The 21740-nt window shown below is 47.3% G+C and overlaps 1 protein-coding gene and 1 non-coding gene across 2 annotated transcripts in view; both read left to right on the top strand.

The window, feature by feature from the left end:
* The first annotated feature begins 8512 nt into the window (after nucleotides 1–8512).
* TRNAK-UUU (transfer RNA lysine (anticodon UUU)) lies at nucleotides 8513–8585 on the top strand. Its single transcript has one exon. It is a non-coding gene; the product is annotated as a tRNA-Lys (tRNA).
* A 5458-nt stretch (nucleotides 8586–14043) lies between these two features.
* Nucleotides 14044–21740, top strand: part of LOC146198586 (protein FAM117B-like) — a 126504-nt gene continuing 118807 nt past the window's right edge. Inside the window, exon 1 of the mRNA XM_084594080.1 lies at nucleotides 14044–14685. Within this exon, the coding sequence (XP_084450206.1) occupies nucleotides 14421–14685 (265 nt within the window). The 5' untranslated portion in view covers nucleotides 14044–14420. The remainder of the gene's footprint in view (nucleotides 14686–21740) is intronic.

The raw sequence follows: 21740 nt of genomic DNA, 5'->3' as shown, positions 1-21740 counted from the left end.
GAATGCGAACTTTTCGCCTTCACCCCTAGCACCTGGATGATGAAAATAAAGATTTGATTTGATTAACGCTGGACCGCGAGCTATCTATTCGCAGGAATCTGAAAATCAGAGCTCAGCACGACGCATTTAGACATCGGGACCACGACTTATTTCGTCCTTTTCTCCTAGTAGGCCACCGAAATATGAAACTTCAAAATCGCTTAGTCTTGGCTGCCTGAATCATTTCGCAGTCGTCAGTGTCGAGACGAGGGGGGGAGTGCAAGCTGGGAAAGTTACGTTTACCAGCTCCATGTTTTGTCAAATCAATACGACGCCGAAATCGATCAAATGAAAAAGAAATCGAAGGTCTCGGAGACCAGAAATACGGCTTTACAATTCGAGGCTTATTCATACATAGCCCAGCACGTTCTTCTGAGCTGCCTTTCCGCTTGATTCATTTTTTTTTTTCTGTCACTGTCCTTTCAGAACTCCTCTCTGTCTCATTCTGACTACCATTGACTGATAGTCAGTCAATGAGAACTGGGAACATTTCGTGCATGCATCTCAATTCGTGCTAAAACAATTACTCTGCGTTCAGTGTTCCAGTTCACAGATAACCAACATTTCCATCGTCAAGCCTTTTGTCTAGAAAAAAAAGAAAAACTACTATTATTCCTTCTCTTTTTTTTTTTTTTTTTTTTCAAAGAGCTTCCGACAGTCGCAACTCACCCCTTGTGTCTCAGTCAATCTACCGTAATAGGTATGGGCCATTTTTATTTGGGGCTAACAGCAACATTGAAAAAGGAGGTAAACACGGCAGGCGAGTGCGGATGGGAGATCATGAGATGAAATGTGGGAGGAGAAAGAAAGATAAGTGAAAATAGGGGAACGAAGGATACATCAGCGTCACAAACATACATCAATGATGGCATAGTTGTATCTCAGTTACAATGGTTGATCGCAGGAACGTAGAGGCTGTGGCGCTAAACAACATGTGTATATGTGCGAAGGGAGGGGGCGGGGCATGTTAAATTGTTCATTCTTCTGCTTGTGCATTGGAGCATATTTTAGCCTTTACAGTTTACCACTATCACTGGTCTCCACCATCTTGTGGTCAAGCGACATTCCCGGGCAGACGTGTTGCCAGATTGTCGTGATTCCCTCGTGTACACTGATCTATACCCTGTAATCGGGGCTGGCGCTGGAATGATATGTTTGGACATACCCCCCCACCCGTGGCGACGGTCAGGCACTCGTGCTTATCACCTACAACGTTTATTGAGTGCGTGGCCCTCCAGGCGGCGCTCCATCTGATAATAAACGGTGAGTCACTGCTGAAACCGAGCTACCACTTCGAACTCATTACCTTGGGGCCGAAAAGTCCGTCTTGCTTTTTTTCATGTCCTTTAACAGCAGCCCGCAGGTAAGTGTAGTGCCATGGTTAGTGCCAGATTGCGGCTGTCGAAACCATCTAGGCTGGCTGCTAGGAAAAAAATAAATCACTTCCACTTCCTTCATGGCTTCCCATCCCTCCACCGCAGCTCGCTCTAGTTACCTGATTCTGCGTTTTCTACGCCAACACTTAGATTTCAGAATAAGGTAAAGTACTATTGCGCCATATTCTGCGCGATGTGCGGTGGCAGTTCTTTCAATTTCGTATTTCGCTTCTGTTCCAAGAGCAAAAGAATCTCAGCAGGATGCAAGTACCTGAACGTGCGCGTGCGCCGCGGAATGTCACAGGCCGGCTGCTCCCGATTCGACAGCGCTGATGCGGACTTAGCGGAAAGGAGCCTCTTCCTTTCAGACTCCATCCCTTCTCTCGCGACCGCCTTCCTTCGTCTCTGGCAAGAACACGAAGGCCGCGAATGAGCACATATGTGTGCTGCTGCTGCCGCAGTGGCGGACGTGCGGAGAGGGAATGAGAGGAGAGAGAAGGGGAGGAAGAGGCCGGGAAGTGTAGCGAGAAGGAGCTTAGGTGAAAAGCCCGAGCATCCGACGCGGGCCGATCGATGCCACAGCGCTGCAGGCAAGCCCCGGCGTCGGCCTGCCCTCGACCTTGAATTGGCTCGTCTGTGCAGCCTCTTCCCCACGAAGGAAGGGGAGTACGGCGAGGTCTTCCCCATGGTGAGGCAGCACTGTATACGCGCAGCAATACACTGTGGCAGCCGCCGCCTCCTCTCCTTCCCTTTCTCCCTCCGCAGCCGGGAAGGAAGGAAGGCTCTGCTCTGCACCGTCGCCGTGCACCACAGACTGCCGGGCTCCCGTTACGGTGGCGTCCAGCGGCGATCCCCTCTCTACGCGCCGCCGCCGGTCGCCGAAGGGGGCATGCGAGGTGAGCTACTGTGCAGCGGTGCGCACGGAGCCGGGCGAAACGGGCTCGGCTCCGGGCCGCTCCTCGCCTGGCGACAGCTGCTCAACGCGCCGAATGTCCTATGCGCAGGAAGTCTGGGTCCTTTTTGCCTACCGGTGTTTTTTCTCTACATTGCCCTTCTTTTCAAGTCGTTAAAGGCTCTTTTTTGTTTATTTATTCGCTTTTCTCCCTTCTTTCTCTTTCCTTCCTTCTTGCTCAGGTTTAATAATTTGCTCTCCATTTCTTACTGCTTTAATGATAGCTCGGCGTCAATTTTTTTCCTACGCTCCCTATTTCGTTTTCTTTGTTTTTCACACATAAGGGTTCGTATTTTTATCCGCTTGGTACGGATGATCAATCCTTTCGAATTCCTCCGCTTTTTTGTTCGTTTGTGCTTCTAAAAAATCGAGAAACGTTTTCCGCCGGCCTCGCTCCTGTGATCGTCGCATGTGTGCTCATTTAGTCGGGCTGGCCTGCAAGCTGGTCTAGTATAATTCAGGGGCACCCGTGATCCTGCGTGTTTGATTCTGAATATGTCGACACAGTTTCCTGCTTACGTCTTTGACGGCGCTCTTTAAGCGGGTCCCATAAAGTATTTCGGTTTCACGCTTCGACCTCATTTGATGAATCGATTTATTGAGATTATACACTGAATGAAAGACGGAGAAGTTTTGTTTGGTTTTAGGGTTTAAAGTACGAAAGTGACTGCAAACTATGAGATATGCCGAAGTGGCGGTCGCCGGAAATTTCGATCACCTGGGGTTCTTTAAGGTGCATTGACATCGCACAGTACACGAGTGCCTATCTTTTCGCCTCCATCGTAAAGCGGCCGCCGTGGCCTCTTTACGATGGAAGTGGAAAGCTAGGCGTTCGTGCCGCCGCGGCCGTGATTCGATCTCGCGTCCTTTAATTTGTTCAGCAGCCTCGAGTGCCCTAGCTAACGGGCCTCCACGACGGGAAAAAATTAGAAGTGCTGGAAATCGTCAGGATCAGCTTTCGCGCTAGACTGAATTGCTGACTGACAGGGAAATATTTTTGCGAATTTCCGAGGGGTGTCTAAAAGTTATAATGCCCCTGTTTTTTTTTTTGTTTTTTTTTTCTGGAACGCCATTTATTCAAGATTTATGAAAATAACAAATTTTACATTCGCATACAGTCAAAACTCAATTTAACGAAACCCGATTTAATGAAACCTGATTTAACAAAACGTCCGATTTAACGAATATATTCCAGTTCCCCCTCAGACGTAAAAAAGGTGCAATGATTCCAAATAACGAATCTGATTTCGCCATCTGTTCCGATTTAACAAACCTTTTTCGAAAAATGAAGGTGGAAAAGTTCCTAACATTTATCTGGTTTGTAGAGAGTGCTAAAAAATTTATTGACTGTGAGCCAACGGTGACATCGCGGAGCACTTTCGTCCCGCTTTTACCGAACTTTGGTGTTGGATGCATTTTGTCTGGTGCATCAGTTTGCTGGAACACGCGAGGGACGGAAGACGTGCTGAACACACTGCAACTTAAGAAGAATTCGTGCGGTCATCTTACAAAATGCACGCAATCAAAGATCATCGAATTCTTGGTGGGGAGATAAACTTGTGGTCTGCTTGAACTGTTCTTTTTGTGGCAACGATTTTTTGTGTTTCTTTTCATACGCGCTATAGCGGTGTCGCTTATAAACCGCCCACGGGCCACAATTTCATTTTCGATCCAATTACACTTTGCCAAAATAGCGCCACGGAGGCCGGTACGCCATATAAATAGGAGTTATCGAATTAGGTGGCCGAGAAATGTCTTACTCAATATAACGATGTTCCCGATTTGAACGAAGTAATTCATATGACTCCCTTCAGCTTCGTCAAATCGAGTTTTAACTGTATCTGCTGGACTGATATTACTAACCAATGTAATCCCGGCCAACATGTATTGATTTGTGCCCCAAGGGAATGAGTACCTGCTTTTTACCAGCTTTTTGCCAATGCGATCGACAAACCTCGCGCACACGTATATGTACAGTCGTGAGCAAAAGTGGTATAGTATAACACTCAGCCGGTAACGGAGCTCGGGAAAACTGCATCTAAATGCCACCTATAGCGAAAGGGACAGCGACAGTGGCACATGTATATGCATAAAACGGGGCAGCACCACTATTGTCTTGATCCTAGATAGCTAGTGCTAGATGGCCTTGCAATGCGATTTTCCCGAGCTCCGCTCCCGCTGAGTGTTGTATACCACTTTTGCTCACGACTGTACGTAATTCCGATTATTGCCTGCAGTGTACTGCTCTATCATTGTAGTCTGACTTGGCACCGTCTTATATTCGTCTTTGCATTTCACGGATTCGGATTTGAGAGTGACAAAAACATCATTCGCAACGTGTGGACTGGGCTGCACAAGATAAAAAAAAAAAATAAAAAAAGCTTGGTGGTGTTGCGCCGGTCACATACATTATTTTGCCTCGCAGCTTGGAACCAACAAGGCAAATGTCAGCCATTGCCAACTGCGTGATCATTTTTTTATATATATAATACATCTTCATTTATGCTTCACACGGAGCTTTAACTCCGCTTCAAAAAGTGACTGATTTTACACGCGCTTTTCGGGTGCCTATGAATTGTCGCGCCATAGTAGAAGCAGTGAATAGAAGCTTTCTGCTGTTGCCATCATTGCCTTCTGGAAATCACCTTTCTTTCCTTTCTTTCCATTTCCCCTTAATTACCTCTACGACTTTTATTTCTAAGAATTTTATCCCCTGCTACTGTATCATATGTTATTTTCATGGTGGTTGTGCATTTCAACAGCCTGAAAGTTTGTAATTCAGACACAGTTTTTTTTTCTGTGGCCGTGGGCGCCGATAGCCACCCGAATTTTTATTAGTCAAAACCGCCGTTTTTTTTTACAGGGGCCCTATGCGAAGTTTCGCAGCTAGTAATATTGAATAGCTCTGTGCTTCAAATATGTATTACCTTGCGTGGAATATAAGTGCTTTGAAGAGGTGGGGTAACTTTTATTTATTTATTTATTTATTTTGAGATGGACGGAGCGAAATAAAGCGAATTGCAAGTCGCAGTAGAACAGGCAGTTCGAATTTGGCGCGGTTGCCACTGCGTCACGTCATCATCGGATGTTGCTCCTTTAAAGACGTACCTTCCTATGCATCTCTTGTGGTCAGTTTAGCTTTCGTACGGAAAGAAACATCCGATTTCCTCACGCTGCAGGGATTTAGAAAATGATATTTTCTTCCTTTCAAAGGCATCGTCTTAATCGCGGCTTCGAAATCACTATAGGAACTAACCATCCAAATGTGGTAATTAAATTTAGGTAATCAGCGCGTTTTTGATAATTGACTGGCTAACTAATTTTGCAGTATTTAGTGTCCACCGTGTCAGACAGTTTGTTCTTACAGATTTTTTTTATTTGGAACAATATTTTTTTAATTACTCCTTCTCTGCGTTGAACCGTCTTGTATTTTGGTCCGGCAAATATGCGCCCGTAACATGTGTGATTTCAAAAAACAAAAAACAAAAAAACATTGAGAAAATAAACAGAGCTACGCAGGTATGCAGGAAAGCCGACTTACAGGGATTGGCAAAAAGTCCTATGAACCAAAACTCCGTTAATGGGTGCTCCTTTTCTCGCCGCCAAAAGTGGGGAATATGGTACACTTTTATTCACTTTAAAACGGCGGCAACCAGACCTTCGAGATTTTTAATTAAGATGCGGCAAAAATTTTCAAATTCGATTTTCTCAGCCATAATTTATATTTTTCTTCCTGCCGAACAAACCTTGCCATAACGAGAAAAAAGGAACAGTCGGTTTCCTCCGATAAATATGATTGGGCGGCATTGTCATGAGGCGTACATGTATGCATATTTTAAAAGCCCTCGAAATATTCCCACCGAAAGCGATCCTTTTGAAAGTATTTTTTTTTTTTTTGGTCAGGTACGTGGCAAGGGACCCTGCAGAGCTCGAGAGCTGTTTATTTACAAGGAACGACAGAACGGTCGGCTCAGACTATCGCTATCTGTCCGAGGGGAAGAAATAGGATTGTAACGGGTGACAATGTGTACAGAAGACTTGCGCAAATGTGTAAAAAGACTCGGTAAATGTGCCTGGTCGCAGACGGAGGCTCGCGCTGCCCGGGAAACGAAGTGGAGGAAAGCTTTCCAGGTGTCTTACCATAGTGCTGAAACTCGCCAATGAAGCTGTTAACGTGTCCCTTACTTCCGAATACCTGAAACAAACTGAAATTACGTCATGCGCAGTGTACAGGCTGCATTTCAAAGCACGTCCTCGAACTCTCCACTGGGAGCTTCCTAATAGGAGTGAATACGAGTGTTAAACTCAGTGCTTAAAGTCTGGCTTTATCGAAGGGTGGTCTGCAGTGATTCGAGCACTGGTGGAAAGGGAAATAAAGAGGGAAAGAGATAAAGCGGATGGTTGCCTGTTTTGCGAATCGTTTAATACATAGTGGAGAAATAATTATTCCATCTCTCCACTTTGATTTCTCCACTGTTTTGCGAATCGTTTAATATAATGTGGAGAAATTATTATTCCATCTGTGGCGTCTTTCATAGCCTGAATCGCTTTGGGACGTTAAACCCCAGAAACCAACCAAACCATTATTCCATCTCTGGTTTTCGAAAACGTGTTAGTAGTTCTTATTAATACTCACAGTGAAACTGTCGAAACGAGAGAAGAAATCTTCCGATTACACCACTGACATAAACCACTCACATACAGTCCTTATATACTTTCAAACTCGGGGGGTCTTGGACCCCTCTTAGACATTACTAGAAGGGGGGGGGGGGGGGGTCTCAGACCCCCCGAAACTCCCGTGACTTTAAGCCCTGGTTATACTACTGAATATATCCAAGAGACTATTATTTATAACTTCATGACAGACGCATAACCCGGCGCATTAATCTGGTTGAGTTCGGGCACCTGCTACGGTCAATCAGTTCCCAGTACTCGGGGAGAGATGGCCGTTGGCTATCTTATTTTAGAAGCTTCCAAACCACTGGTTAAGACAGGGTGAGATTCAGAAACTTTGCGATGCTACAAATTCCAGCATTGCATCATAGCTGACTTCTGAGCAGTACGTCGTTTGTTACTTGATTTGCACCTTCTCTCCCCACATTTGAGGCTAGCTATTAAGCGATGCGCCAACGCTTTTATTTATTTATTTATTTATTTATTTATTTATTTATTTATTTATTTATTTATTTATTTATTTATTTATTTACCGGCTACGAGTTCATTGTCTTTCAAGGCGCGCGCCGAAAGGCTATAAAAAATAGAATCTGACTGATTCACAATCAACCTGATCATATACAAGAAAATGTCATTTAACAGAACGCGTAAAACTGACTACATACGAGTGCGAACGAGTCCTATTAGGCTCAGAGTAGAAAGCTGGTTCCTCCTCTAAATAATGAACCAAAGAAAGCGGACCGCCTGGCTTTCAGACTTGGTATTTTTTTTTCTTTTGTTTTTGTTTCATCTCGTATATCCCGCGCTTTGCCACTGAATTTTTCTCTCGGCAAAAGACGAAAGCCTGGACGATCGAACTCCAGCATGAGCAAAGTGGCAGAGTCCTGTGTTCTTTGTCTCTCGCCGCTCTATTTTCATCCGCAACTCCTTGGATTTTATTTCGTGCCCACTATCAGTCCGTTTACGGACGTGCCAGATAAATCTATAGTGCCCGACACTGAGATCCGAGGACGCATCAATGCAATAAGTCTCCCGTACGAGTTTGGAGCCGTGCCAGGTGTCGACAGTCACGTATAAGTCGGGTGGCGGTGCAACATGCCTCTCAATCAACCACGTGTGGCCTTAGCGAGCGGCGGTTTGGGGGAAGAAGAGAGAACGAAGAGTTTCGCTGGTTCCAACGCTACAATGATTTTTCCTCTCAGCATACCTCTGTATACAGAGTAAAATTCCTCGATTTCAATATGTTTCGGAAGCATTGCCTTTCAGACCTGTTTGCGAGCGTATGGGAACCGAAACAGGGTACCAGGGTCCTGTTGTGTGGTGGAGTCACTGCCTGAAAAAAAAAAAAAAAGTGATAATAATAATAAATAAATAAAAAAGGCAAAAAAAAATAAATATTAAAACAAAATTTAATGCTGATGATGGGGACAACATGGTTCACTAAAGCTTTTAGACACAGATGTCCTTGTCCGCCCGGATAGCTCAGTCGGTAGAGCGTTAGGCTTTTAACCTAACGGTCCGGGGTTCGAGCCCCCGTTCGGGCGATCATTTTTTTTTTTGTAACTTTAAGCGCGAACTTATTTTGAAGATATTTTACTTAGATTTCACGTTCAAATAAGCTTTTGTCAGGTAGTTTTCGGAAGAAACCAGCTGAAGAATTCCGGCTTTATCAATCCAGGCAATCGGACGCGTCCCCACTTTCACGCAGGGATAGACTGCACAGCCACTCTTGGAGGATATGGCTAGAGTGGAAATTTGGGGGTGGCCTCAATTTGACCACGCTTTTCTCGTGGAAATAATAAGGTTCAGTGCGGTTTCCTTATAAAAAAACAAAGAATCGCGATTATTTGAGGAGCTGGTATATTTTAAAGCATCACTTGCTTTGACAGTCTTTTCTTTTTTTGCACTACTACGCCATAAGGCCACACATAAGAGAACGCCACTCCAGATTTTTTTTTTATCATTATTAATAATCGAAAGGTAAGGTGGCAGAAACCGCTGAGAGGGTCGTAAAAATATACGTAAATATTGCTATTCTTATCATCATCAGACAATTGATTAGGTCCAGGGCCAGTCAATGACGTCTTGCGCGAGCTGTAATTACCCTTCCTCGCGAAATACATCTAATTGCACGTATTGTTTATCCTTGGGGCTCCAGCACGTGTACGTGTATAAGTTTGTTTTTCTTATTAAGGGAGGACTGACCGGCTGACTGCCTGAATGAGCGAGTGAATGAGTGAGTGAATGAGTGAGAAGTGAGTAGGTGAGTGAGCGAGCGAGTGAATGAGAGAGTGAGCGAGCAAGTGAGTGAGTGAGTGAGTGAGTGAGTGAGTGAGTGAGTGAGTGAGTGAGTGAGTGAGTGAGTGAGTGAGTGAGTGAGTGAGTGAGTGAGTGAGTGAGTGAGTGAGTGAGTGAGTGAGTGAGCGAGCGAGCGAGCGATCGATCGATTGATTTAGACTTGTTGGGTTAATGCGGATCTGTTTAATGCTCTGCCACATGTCTATTGCCTGCCATAAGAACACTGAGACCATGGATTTTTCGAGAAGTCGTTTTGAGATTGCTTGCTTCTCCCGAGGTAAGAAGAGCTGCACGCATCGCCAGCTAAACGATTCATTTATAATAAATTTTAGACTGATTCCCCATTTGCCTTAATGAGCGCCGACATTATCAAACGCTTGAAATAAGACGCAAAATTGCTCGTCTAGTGTTCTTCATTCACTTCTTCAAGGAAAGTTAGGTATTTCTTCTTCATTCTGTGTTACACCGTCAACGACACGAAACACTCGTCACCTTCACATCCATGCTTTAACATCGCACTTCGCGAAAACAAATTTGTTCAAGTATTCATACTTTCCGGGCACAATCAACGAGTGGAATTTATTGCCTGAATCTGTTCTCACCAGTGAAAATTTTGAAAGGACGCTGAACACTGTACTGTAAAAAAAAAAAAAAATAATAAAGTTAATGTAATGTAGCGCAGTGTATCTAAGTGACTTTTTGTTGGCTTTTGTGTGATGTGTTAAGACATTTTATTCTTCTGTACACATTTTATAGCTTATTGAAATTGTTTTGCTATCTGACCTTCCTGCTTGGACTACATGAGGTCCACAGTATTATGAAATACAAATAAACAAAAAAATAAGCGCGTCGAAAGCAGAAAGTATCCAAGTGTTCTCACGGTGCCACGTTTCTCGCGTGCGGTTGGAGCGGCACGTCGATCGTACTCGACTCCTGGGCCCGAGACCACCTGGCGCGTTGAATGTGCAGTGGCTTGCAGTGGCCTCTGCATTTTCCCATGAATTCAGGCAAAGATAGGTCTCCGACTTCCTTGTCGTGCAGCCAACAACGCGGTGTTTGTGCTCGCTGCGGCAGCTGCGGTGTTCTCAAGCTTATAGACGAGTGCAATACGCGACGAAGAATTCGACTCCACACGGTGCCGCTTCTCATACACTGAGTTGCGCCCAGGTTCGGATATTATCGGCCTTGAGGTGCTGTCATGTATACTTTTTCCTCCGGAAATGGAGTGCGTTATGAGAAAGCAATGAACTTTGCTCTGTCACCGTTTTAAAAACTTATAAGCGTCTTTAAAAGCGCGCCTCCTCCTATAAAGAAGAAAAATGCATGCGATGCATTCCTCGTACGATCATCATAAGCCAATGGCAGGGCGCTTTTGCTGTTCGCGCTATCAAGTTTAAACAATATATCTCCCCATTTCATGCATTATTTTACTACTGTTGCAATACTTCACTCTCGTATACCCTTTTGCAGTCAGAATTCAACCCCCCCCCCTTTTTTTTTTTTCCCTCATCCTTCGTTTTATTACTGTTGCTATCAGTAGTTCGAGTACCTAGTGCGTTCATTAAACAAGTAGTGCACGGAACTTTGCGCTCTCTCAGAGCGCAGTTGTTACAAACAGCAGCGCTTTCGACGCTACCCGACAGCGAAGTAGTCAGGAGTAGAAAAAGGGACATTCCGGCTTGCAGGGACAAAGATGGACAGCAAGCAATGACGCAAAACGCAAGGCGGCGGCGCGCCAGCTCTGGGAGCGTGAACGGTACCAGTCGATGCCTCTGCCTGCCGAGGCGACGACGGGTCGAAAGCAGGCGCCCCTCAACCGACGCGCCGCCACCGCCTGGGAGTCGTAAAACTCTCCCTTTATTTGTTTTTGCATTTTTACTCGAATTCCACCCTAACTCGCTTACCCTCTCCGAACTGCTAGAGGGCTGCGACACTGATCAAGAGAGAGAGAGAGTTTGGTGTGCCACAGTTCTCTCCCTGGTGTGCCGCGCAGCAAGAGGCACACCCGGAACGAAAGAAGAGAAAGAAAAACGCGAAAGTACCTGCTAAAGCTAGTGCACTTGAAAGGCAGCTGAAAATTTAGCAGATGACGTTGATGAGCTGCTACTCTTTGGTCGAAATAAAGTTCACTCCATCTTTTTGCACTTGTGTCCTTGGTCAGATGATTGGGATGGCTGTGGGGGAGTAGCAGTAGAGCGAGCTTGGGTTTGTCATGAGTGGATATCTGGTTTTGCGCCAAATGCTTTGTTTCCATTTTTACATGTCTGTGCCAGAGAGGTCCAGGCTCATATGATTTTTCTTTGTTTTTATTTTGCAAGTAAATATGGTACAGGAGAAGTTTGTCAAAAAAGAAAGGAAAATGGAACAGCGTTAGGGGTACAGCGCCCACAATGGTGAACAGTGTCGGATAGGAGAGCAGGTGTCTGACTAGGTAAGAGGCTACACAACCTCCAAGCACCGACAGTGTTCACTTGCGCCAATAACGATTGTTTCACTGCTCGCCTTCGTGACCTGACAGGTGCGGTAAGGTGCCGTCTCTCTTAGTGCAAGCTTAAGACACTTTCGCGATAAAAATGGTAATCAGCATGCATGACGTCTCCACGTTGGTCTGACAACTGCGCCCTACCGATAGAACCCTCTACGTCACTGAAATGGGAACCGAGGAGAAACATAGTACTGCTTTTATTAGCTATACAGCCTGTCGTGGTATACATTGTGAACATTCCTGGGAACAGCCGCGGGGCTTTCGAGCTGTGAAGCGAGCGGATCGTTACAGACGACGGCGCCGCACCCCCCCGACGAGCCGGCGCTGAAGTCCGCGCGGCGAAATTCGTCTGCTCCTCGCGGAGGTTTCCAGCGGAGCGGAGAGGAACTACAAAACCTACGCGCATCCGCACCCGCGCTGCGCGTGGCTGTCTGCGGAGTCTGCCCAGCCTGCTCGCTCGGGAGCGCGTGCTACGTTCAGCCGCGCGTGCACGCGGAGCGGGAGAAGGAGAGTGAGGACGAGGGGGGTTGGTGGCGCGTTCTCGCGCGCAAAGCCGGCGCTCTTTGCCAGTGGGAGTTCTTAATTTTGCTTTTTTCTGTGCCCCGGCTGACATAGAGACTGGCTGGAGGCATGTTTTTTATCGGTGCTTTTGAAAGCAAGAAATTATGCTTAATTGATCGCCGGACATTGTTTTCAAAGAGCGCTTGTTGGCAGGCTCAGAAATACATAAAAAAAAATGAACGCGAATTCGCTGCTTGAAGGCGGGAGGCAAACGACAGGTATCTTGAAGGACTTGATGCGGCACCTCTTGATGCCTCTGTCCATGTTCACAGAATGAAGGGTCCAGCCTTCGAGTGCTCCTTCCTTTCCCTTTGTGACTGGTCACTTGAAAGGGGCCTATTCAGCTCTTTGGGGACAAACGTTATAGGCAGTGCTGCCGGCGCCGTGGGGCCTGTTTTCGGCGCGTTTAGGATGCGTTCCCTACAAAGGCACAAAGCATGCCGCCTTACCCTTTGGTTCCTGCCGACATCGGCCAGGGGAAGTTCACTGCTGCGGCGCTGCCATCCGAAATCAATGACCTAGCTACCGTTAACGATGAGGGGTTTCTTAACGACCTGGGTCATTCCCCAGAAGCCGAGGCATGCCATTTTTGCGGCAGTTTCCTCTCCACGAGACGAACAGCGAGGAAATGTCTGACGACTTTCCATGCAGACGGGGACATCTCTCCACGGAAATCTTCGTCTTCTTAATTCCACTGTTACGCTGCGCAATTCCTAGTTCAGTTATCTCCTATAGCGAACGCGCAGTTTTGAGCTCCCGAAGCAGGATCGCGTATGAGGATAGGATGATTGACGTAAAGTGATCGCATTAATGAGGAATATCTGTTTCTTGAGGCCGACCCGGTTCCACGATGGCTGCTTCAGCACCGCCAGTTAGAGAAGTACGACACACGAACGGTACGAGATATCCCCCCCCCCCCCCAAAAAAAAAAAAAAAAAAAGAAAGGCCCACAACCATCCCGATACCGTTTCCACACAAGCTTCGCGAAAAAAGTGCGCCGTCATTATTTTCCTTCTAGTTCTTTTCTTTCTTCTTCCCCCCTCATTGTTAGAGCGGGACGGTGGCCACAATGCGGCCGGAGGAGGAGAGAAACAACCGAGCGCGCGCGCGCAAACACGTGCTAGAAAGCAGCGCGGAGCAGACGACAACATGCTTTTCTATGCGGCGGCTAGCAGACGACGCGGCCGGGCTGCGCGTAGATTTTGACGGGGTCTCCATGGAGGGCGCTGACGCACACAGCGGCGCAGCGCCCCCTGGCCCAGGTTTTCTCCCCTCATAGTTCTCGCGCCGAAGTCTCTGCTTCTGCTGCCCAGGAGCAAAAGTAGAGAGCAAATAGCACCAGCAAAACAGTTGCCTGTGTCATTGCAGAACCTCGAGGCTCGGTACACACAACGCAGCAGCCTAGAGCCGCGTGATGGTAGTTTACTAGGGCATTACGGCTGGCGCGAGACTGCCGCGACCACAGCGTCGATTGCAACGCTACTACGACGACGCCCGAGCACCCGCAAGTCGTGACGTAGTGTGCGTATGCCCCACCTCTTCATTGATAAACGGCGCGAACAACCGGCCAACAGGAGGAGCGCTTCTCAGTCACGTGCTTTGCCCACGTGACCCTTGCTCTCGTTGGCAGCGTGCACGCCGGCGCCGCCGCCGGCTGGGAGCGAGAATTGCTTTTTTTTGACAGACGGCACGGGCAAGGAACTGTGGTGGTGCTGAGTATTTTACGCTGCCGTCTGCATTATTTTTTTAGTTGAGTGCGTTTCATTTCGTTCTTTGTTGTCTAGGTTCACATGCCTTGGCCCTTCGGCAAAACCATCATCAGCCGTTTCATTGTCTGCCGTCTGGTTTAGTTGTAGGTTGTGGCGATCGCCACTGTAAACAACGCTCGCGGCAGCCAACCGCCGGCAAGTCTTTGCGCATAGCGGACGGTTTGTCGGGCGCTAAAAGTACGAAGGATTACGTTGTTTCACATCGTCAGAGTTGTCAGTCTGCGCAGTGTTTCAGGGCTTGGAACTGCTTGCGGTGCAGACGCGCAATGTCCGCAATCCCTCCTCAGCGGATCCGGCTATCGCCGAGCTCCGTGGCTGCGGCTGCTGCGTCTAGCAAGCCGGTTCGTCCTACGCTGCCGCTGGCGTTGATGCGACAGGGAAGCCCGACACAGAGGAACGTTGCCAGGAGGGCGTCTCCCTCTCCTCCAATGTGCTGGGCGCATGACAAAGTCCGAATCAAAAGCAGACAGTCGCCCGATCAGAGGATATCACCGGAAATCAAAGCCTCGTCGGCGGTGCAGGGGTCCAAAGGTGAGCTAAGCCTACCACTTCTCTGCGGTACCGGCCGCGGCCGGAATCGTCGCGTTCTTGTTTGGCCGGTTCTCTCGCATGTGCGGCGCCACGCTGCGCAGCCCGTAGCTTGAGCCGTGGCTGCCGTAGGTGGCTCCGCTGCCACTGGCCATTTTGAAAGCCATTGATAGTTCTTGGCCATGAACACGTGAGCGACGTATTAGCGTATATACTGTATGTATATATATTTAACTGTTTTTTCCTTACTGCGCATTCGTGAAATGGCGCAGTGGTGGCTTCGCTAGCTCTCTTTCTCTGTTCGGTACCTATTTATGTACTGAATCCTCTGTCGTAAAGATCGTATGTGCTGCTTATCGTGAGCAGGGTCGCAGTTTCGTTAATCATCGTGGATTTCACCCCAGTTGTGACGACCGCGGCAGTCCGCCGGCGAGTTGTGTTATGGTGAGTGTATCTTTTCTTTAGAGCAGTGTGTGCAACGTGATCATAGCCGATCGCAGCCTTGGTCATGTCTTACCAAACATCAGTTCGTTGCTGAAGCGTTTTGCTTACTTTTCGCCAGTTTTATCTTAATTACTTCACGGAGGAGGAACTAGGTTGGAGTTATTTAATTTTGGTACGCTATTATAATTTGCTTCGGCACCGGCTTAGCGGTGCATCTGTGCTTGAATATGATAGGGCCCGGAAGCAGAATATTGCAGCTTTTTGATGACTTTGGAAGACGTATAAACAAAAGATCGCAATGAGTTGCCATTATACCACACTTCTGCTGTAAATATCTTATAGTATTTGATATATGAAGATGTAAGCGGAATTTTTTTGTAACAGTATACTATTCCATTTTCTCGGTGGTATACTACGTTGCAATGTCGGCTCGCGTGGAGAATTGGTGTAGGAATTTATGCTAATTTGGGATTCTCTTATTTGTTTTTCGCATCGAAAACATCAAATATCTTGTATCAGTCTGTACACCAGCAACAGTAAAAAGGCAGTTATACTACTTGTTTCGTCGTGTTTTTTTAAGCCTGCGCATTTTTCAGGCCTTTCGTTATATAAAAATTTTAAGGGTCTTCCTGGTTGTGTAATGAATGTGAGGTTATTTTTATTGCCTCATGTCACAGTTCAGACTCGTCAATCTCCCAGCATGATTTAATGTAAATTGCTTTCTCATTACTTACATTTTGCAGGACTCGCGTAAACGTCAGGGTTGTTTAGTTTTCTTTGCAAGTATTTTTGTGCGAACTTTCAAGTCCTTCATGAAATGTTAGCATCTGTCAGCTCTGAGCCTTGCGGATGGCTCACGGTTTGAAACATTGCCCGTATATGTATATATATATATATATATATATATATATATATATATTTACGGCTGTCAGGGAGGGGAGAAAAGAGGCAGGACACGAGCAAGGCCGCTCGCTGCTGGCTTCACGGAAGTCGCAGCGTTCTAGCATGTAGCTGTCTGTTTTCGTACGAACCCGGAAGTAGTGCCGTGTCCGAGTGTGGAATCGTAAATAAACCGTTAAACTTCGCCTCTAGCGAAGTTCGAAGGCCCAGGAAGGGAACGAAATCGAATTTTCTATAAATAAGAATCATCAAAATATTGAACTTGTGTCGCTGCACTGCCATTATGGAGCTGCGCCGCTCGCAGAGTGAGGTGCGGTTCAACATTTAATAACCGTGCAGATCAAGTGAATAAGGAATGAAAAACGCCGTCGCATCCCGCCAGCGCTGGTCCCGCTTACTGCACTCCGTGTTATCATTCTAAAAGCCACGCTTGTTCAGTTGCAGCGCTTGGTCTCATTTCGCAAAATTATTTGTTGCTCTATCTTGGTTACTTGTTTGTTGCATCGCCTTTTCTGGCGATGTAGAGATTAAAAGTAACACAAAGCACAGCGTCTTGAGAGTAGCGTTCATACGGTCTTGAAAGTCCGCAATGTATTTTCTTCTGCGGCATTGCTCACCTCTGTTTACTTTGAAATGAAGGAAGAAGATGGAGTGTGCTTAGTCAGTACTTAAACCGCTCAGTTTAAAGACGAAGCATTAATCGCATGCTTTCGGTTTATATCTGCTTGACATTTTGCAGGCATCCAGGAAGGGGCTGAGGCAGTGTAAACGGCTGAATTCTCGCTCGTCCTTTGATTTAATTTTATATTTTCCTATGAAGTTGACCGTATTCACCTTTCAGACGTGCCCTTTAATTTAGTCGACATCCGGCGAATAGCCGCGGCGCCGCGTCGATTGCTATTCGCATTTGAAATGCATCTCATGGCTGAATTGTTGGCACTCGGCGCCTGCGCTGTTCGCCGTTCGTTCTGAAGTTCTCGCTGCCTTGAGTTCTCTGCTGGGGGCGCATCGAGCGCCTTGGCGTTTGTTTTCACGGTTGTCGCAGTCGGGTGGCGCGGGCAGCTTTCAGAAGAATATCGTATGTTTGTTTCTCTTAGGCGTATGTCCTGATGGGCGAAACTATTCGGCCCTCTAGTCGAATAACAAAGAAAAAGTACAGAAGAGGGTAAATAAAGCGGAGAATCCAAGTCCAGAGCCCTGCAGAATCCACGCACTTTTGGCGCGCATGCGCACTGTGGCGACGTTCTTGGAAAATTACTGTAGAAGACGCATGGAATTAAAAACGCGTTTTACTGCAGTCTTCCGCGGTTAGGCTCAAGGGATACAAAAAGCATCGTGGATAAAACGGACTATGCTTGAAGCCTTGAAGCCCGAGATAGCTAATGGGTGGATGTTTTTTTCCCCATAAAAGATTCGTGCTATACTTTTTATTACTGTTCAGACCAAAGGTGTCTACTTTTCGAGAGTGAAAATGAACCGAACATATACCTTCTTGTTAACTGGTCAGTAATACATGATTTTGCAACTGCATGTGCGTTAGAGGAGATGTTTTTCAGTGATACCGGCGTAGTTGTCGCTGTGTCCGCCTGCAGAAATGTCGGTACACCGTCTGCAGGCTGCATGTTCAGGCGTGCAGAAATCAGCGGGGTGCGGAGGTGATTAATTTGTCGGTGCCGTTGCTATGGCGACTTGACAGTCCGCATTTTGGGGCGTCTTTGCGGTTTGAATTGCGGCCACTGACATCGCGATTATGCCCAGCATCGTATAGCCCGGAGCCACCGGTACTAGTCGATTTTCTCTTTCGTCTTTTCCTACGACGTGGAGGACTCAGGAGGGCCACTTTTCACTTCGCGCAGCGCGTCATCTATCTGTATAGACATCGCAACATGAACAGCTGAGAACAGGTCAGTCGTAACTAGTGCTACGCGTTCAAACATGGCCGGTTCTGTATGCAGCGGGGGCGTTGTTGACCGGCAAGTGAGCAGTGGCGGTGGTGTTTTCGAGACAGGGCTTTAACGTCGCGTATAGATAGCTGGTCTCTGCTAGACTTGGCACTTTATCGTCGCGAATTACGATCCAGACACTATTGGTGGGAGACAACCAGGTAGATGCTCGTTCTCACGCCTAGAGTGCACGGCTGGGTCCGGACGACCGCGAGCCCTCCCTATTTTACGTCGTCCGCGCATTGTGCCGGGATGCGGCTCCTGCATGCCTGTCGGTTTCTGGTCGGCGCGGCTTCGATGCAGCGAGGCTCATCTCTATGTGCCGTGAGCGCGGTAAAAAAAATGCGCCGGAATCTATATCATTCGGCTCGCATCAGTCATCGGCTCAGATCCCCAATAGGTATCAAATTGGTTGTTCGACGCAACCGCTTTGTTTCTTCGTTGGCCATGTTTGGAGAACACGCTGTTGCATGTTTTGGAGAAGCGCAGTTTAGTTCTTGGATGTATAGTGTAGCGCAGCGCACGGGGAGAGGACAAATGTCTTGCAGTGAACAGGCAGTTTTACTGGATTTAGTTTTTTTTTTTTAATAAATCCTGCAAGTTCTAATACAAGGGCGTCAGGTGCATAAACCAGTCACCATTTTGATGCGCATGGCATGGGGCACGCTTACGGTGGATAGCACGGCGGGAGACAACGGGCTGTGCCTAGTCGGTTTATCGCCAAAATTCACCAGTCTGCACTGCCGAAGCTGCGGCTGTACAACAGAGTGGCATCCGCGACGACACTTGAACACTTCCGCACTGTGTTCACGTTGCCCTCTTTTTTGTTGTTGTTGCCCCATCACAATTAAGCTGTCTAGCCAAAAGCAAATCTGTCGGATGAACCCATCCTTCCTCCTCAGCACATGAGGCCTTATTAGTCAAAGGCGTCTTTTTTTTTTTTTTTTCCTTTTTTGTTTTTTGAGCTTGTTTAGACGCATTGTATATGCTGTTTCGTCACCTAATTTGTTTTGTCACTAGCACAACGCATGGTATATTATTCGTGCAGAAGTAAAAAGGAGCAAAAGGCAATTGCTGAAAGCGAGCATATACGGCCCTGCTTTCTGAAAAAGTAAGCTTCCTCTCTGTGAAACATTTTTTTTTTTTCCCCTGAGGGTTAATTAAAAAAACCATTTCCAATTCTGAAATGCTCTCTACGTTCTCAGTCGCTTACATTAACCGTATAATCTGCCTTCTTGCTATTCGTATACATTTATTTTATCGATCTAAAGTTCTAACACTGTACTCCTGAAGTAACGTTTCGTAATTAGTAGGGTTGATAAAGTATTTTTGCGTGCAAAAGTGGAGGGACTTGTTTCATGCGTGTTAAACATACACGGATAGCACTTTCGCAAAATCGATTCAAATACAATCGCACCACTGTGTTGCAACAGAATGAATAAGTTGGGCATGCTGTTCTGATTGCGTGTCTTCTCCGCCTGATGAATGACAGTGCGTGTGTGCGTGCGTGTTATGATGCATAGGCAGCTCAGGCTATCATGCGCCAAACACGAAGATGGCATTGTATATTAAAAGCATTTATACTTTTGCAAACCCGAATCGAGCGTCTCGGACGGGTTGCCCCTGGACGGTGAACTACTTGAGTGTGTTGTTCCGATTGCATGTTTTCTCCGCATGACGTATTTGAAGAGTACTTATACTGGAAGTACTGTTTTGTGAATCGCTTTTGAAGCCGTGTATATGTATACCGCTGCGTCAAACATGCCTACGAGTGACGTCAGTCTCGAGCGGTACTGTGAGAAATGGGAATATATTATTACTGGTGTCTAGATGAGCACATTGGCGTCATTGAGAGAACACGACGACCGGAGAACTTATCATGCAAATGTCACGAAGTCCCCGAAAAGAAACTTTGAGTAACTGTGAATAGTAGGTACGTAAGCACACGTACTGCGCGACTCAACGCATTGTATAAAACAGTTGCCTATGTGGCACCATTAAAAAATATATACATCGGCATAATAGGTGACATAATAGGTCTTTCGTGAGTCCATCACCGCCCAAACTTCAAACGTCGGGGGTACATGTGCTATATATACTTATTAAATCTGGAGTGCTTGCAAGATTGCGTGGCTGTGAAGAATGTTTTTGTTGTGCACATCTCTTTTTCTTATACCCTCACTGTGTGACAGAAAGCGCCGACTGAGAAAGAGGCGACGCCACGATGAGGCCGCGCTCCGATTGCACGCGAAGCACGGTGTTTGCCGAAAGAAAGACTTCGCCCAAAGGATGCGCCGTGCGGAGGTGCGGCCGTTCTCTCTACGTACGAGAGCTCGCGCTATCAGTTTCACGGAGTGACCCTTGGGATGGAGGTTCTCGAGTGGATATCCTCCGCCGATCTCTCTTTACTCCGCGTTTCGGAAACCCAAGCGGCGTCTGTCGTCCTTGTTTTCTGAACTGCCGCGTGTCTCCTCGCGTTCGCCGGGGCGTACGCGCCATGGCCGCGCCAGCCGTCGTCGCCAGCGTCGTAGCTGTATGCGCTCTTTCCAACCTCGCCTCCTCGTCGTGCGTGTGTGTGTATGTCGAGATAACTCGCGACCTGTGTATGGTTTCCGTTTATTTCGCTTCGGCTGCTGTGTTTTGCCAGCAGCCCGTGAACAAAGGAAAAGGCGAAAAAAAAAAAATAAAACGAGTGAGGAGTAAAAATAAATGGAGGCCCGAAAGTCTGCCCCTGGTTGTTCATTGGAGCGCGTATAACGTTGCCTCCGGCTGGGGGAGCTAGCTGCTGCTAAGCCTGCGCAGCCCCTGGCGCATTGCCTCTGTGTTCCACTCCACCCTCTATCGCTCTGCGTGTGCCTTCTTTTCTGTTCCCTTTCATTTCCTCCGCGGCACTTTACGACCTGTATTTCAGTAAGCCGGCGCATGCGGGGCGCGGCTTTCAGCGTGGCTGCGTGCATCCCGCAAGCCGTGGCGGCGCTGCTTGTTTGGTGTGCGCCGGTGTTCCGCGGATGCAACTGCGTGGCCCGCGAGCATGCTTGCGATGAGCTTGGTCTACTTAGTTTGTTCGTCGCACGCTGACTGCTCGTGCGCTTTGTTTGTTCGCTACCCCCACCACAAATATCGCGCCGTTTTCAGCGGGAGTGATCTCCGTTTTCCGAGCTGTTGTGGCTACAGTATAGCACAGTCGTGGGCTCTTAATTCCGGTCGAACTCGTAGCGCGAGCATTGACCTTTCGGACTTCGGCGTTGAAATTTCGCGACGTGTCTGCTAGGAGAGGTGCGGGAGACGACGCTGCGTGCCGGTCGTTGTCATCAAGACCCGCATAAAGAGAGGGGAGAAAAGAGAAATGCGGAGTGAATAAAGTTCTGCGCTTGAGTGAAAGAGGATGCGTTTACTATCGCCGAGACGAAAACGTTGAATTAAACCGCCCGAAGGTGCTTAGAAATATGCTAGTTCCCGACGCCAAGTGCAAGTTCGCGGAGAAGGTGCTCGTCAGTGATATATGCGAATCGAGAAGAGTTTGTCTCTTGCGCAGGAGGAACGAAGTCTAGGGTAAATAATCATCAACGTCCACTGAGACACTGTTATGCCGATGTAACGCCTTGTACGTTCGCTTTCTTCCCGAATTTTGTCATGATTTAGATGGCGCTGAACGCTGCGGTGTTCTATTTTCTGGCCGCAGTCCTTGTTGGCTGTACTCTTTCTTGTTCTTGCGTCGCACGACAGAACTTGTGGTGTGATGTGCATTATTATGGTACGGTGCTGTACAGC

The sequence above is a fragment of the Amblyomma maculatum genome, chromosome 2 (genome assembly GCF_055883805.1).
Source record: "Amblyomma maculatum isolate TAMU_Amacu chromosome 2, ASM5588380v1, whole genome shotgun sequence".
NCBI lineage: Eukaryota > Metazoa > Arthropoda > Arachnida > Ixodida > Ixodidae > Amblyomma > Amblyomma maculatum.
This window is presented reverse-complemented; position numbering and strand designations above follow the sequence as displayed.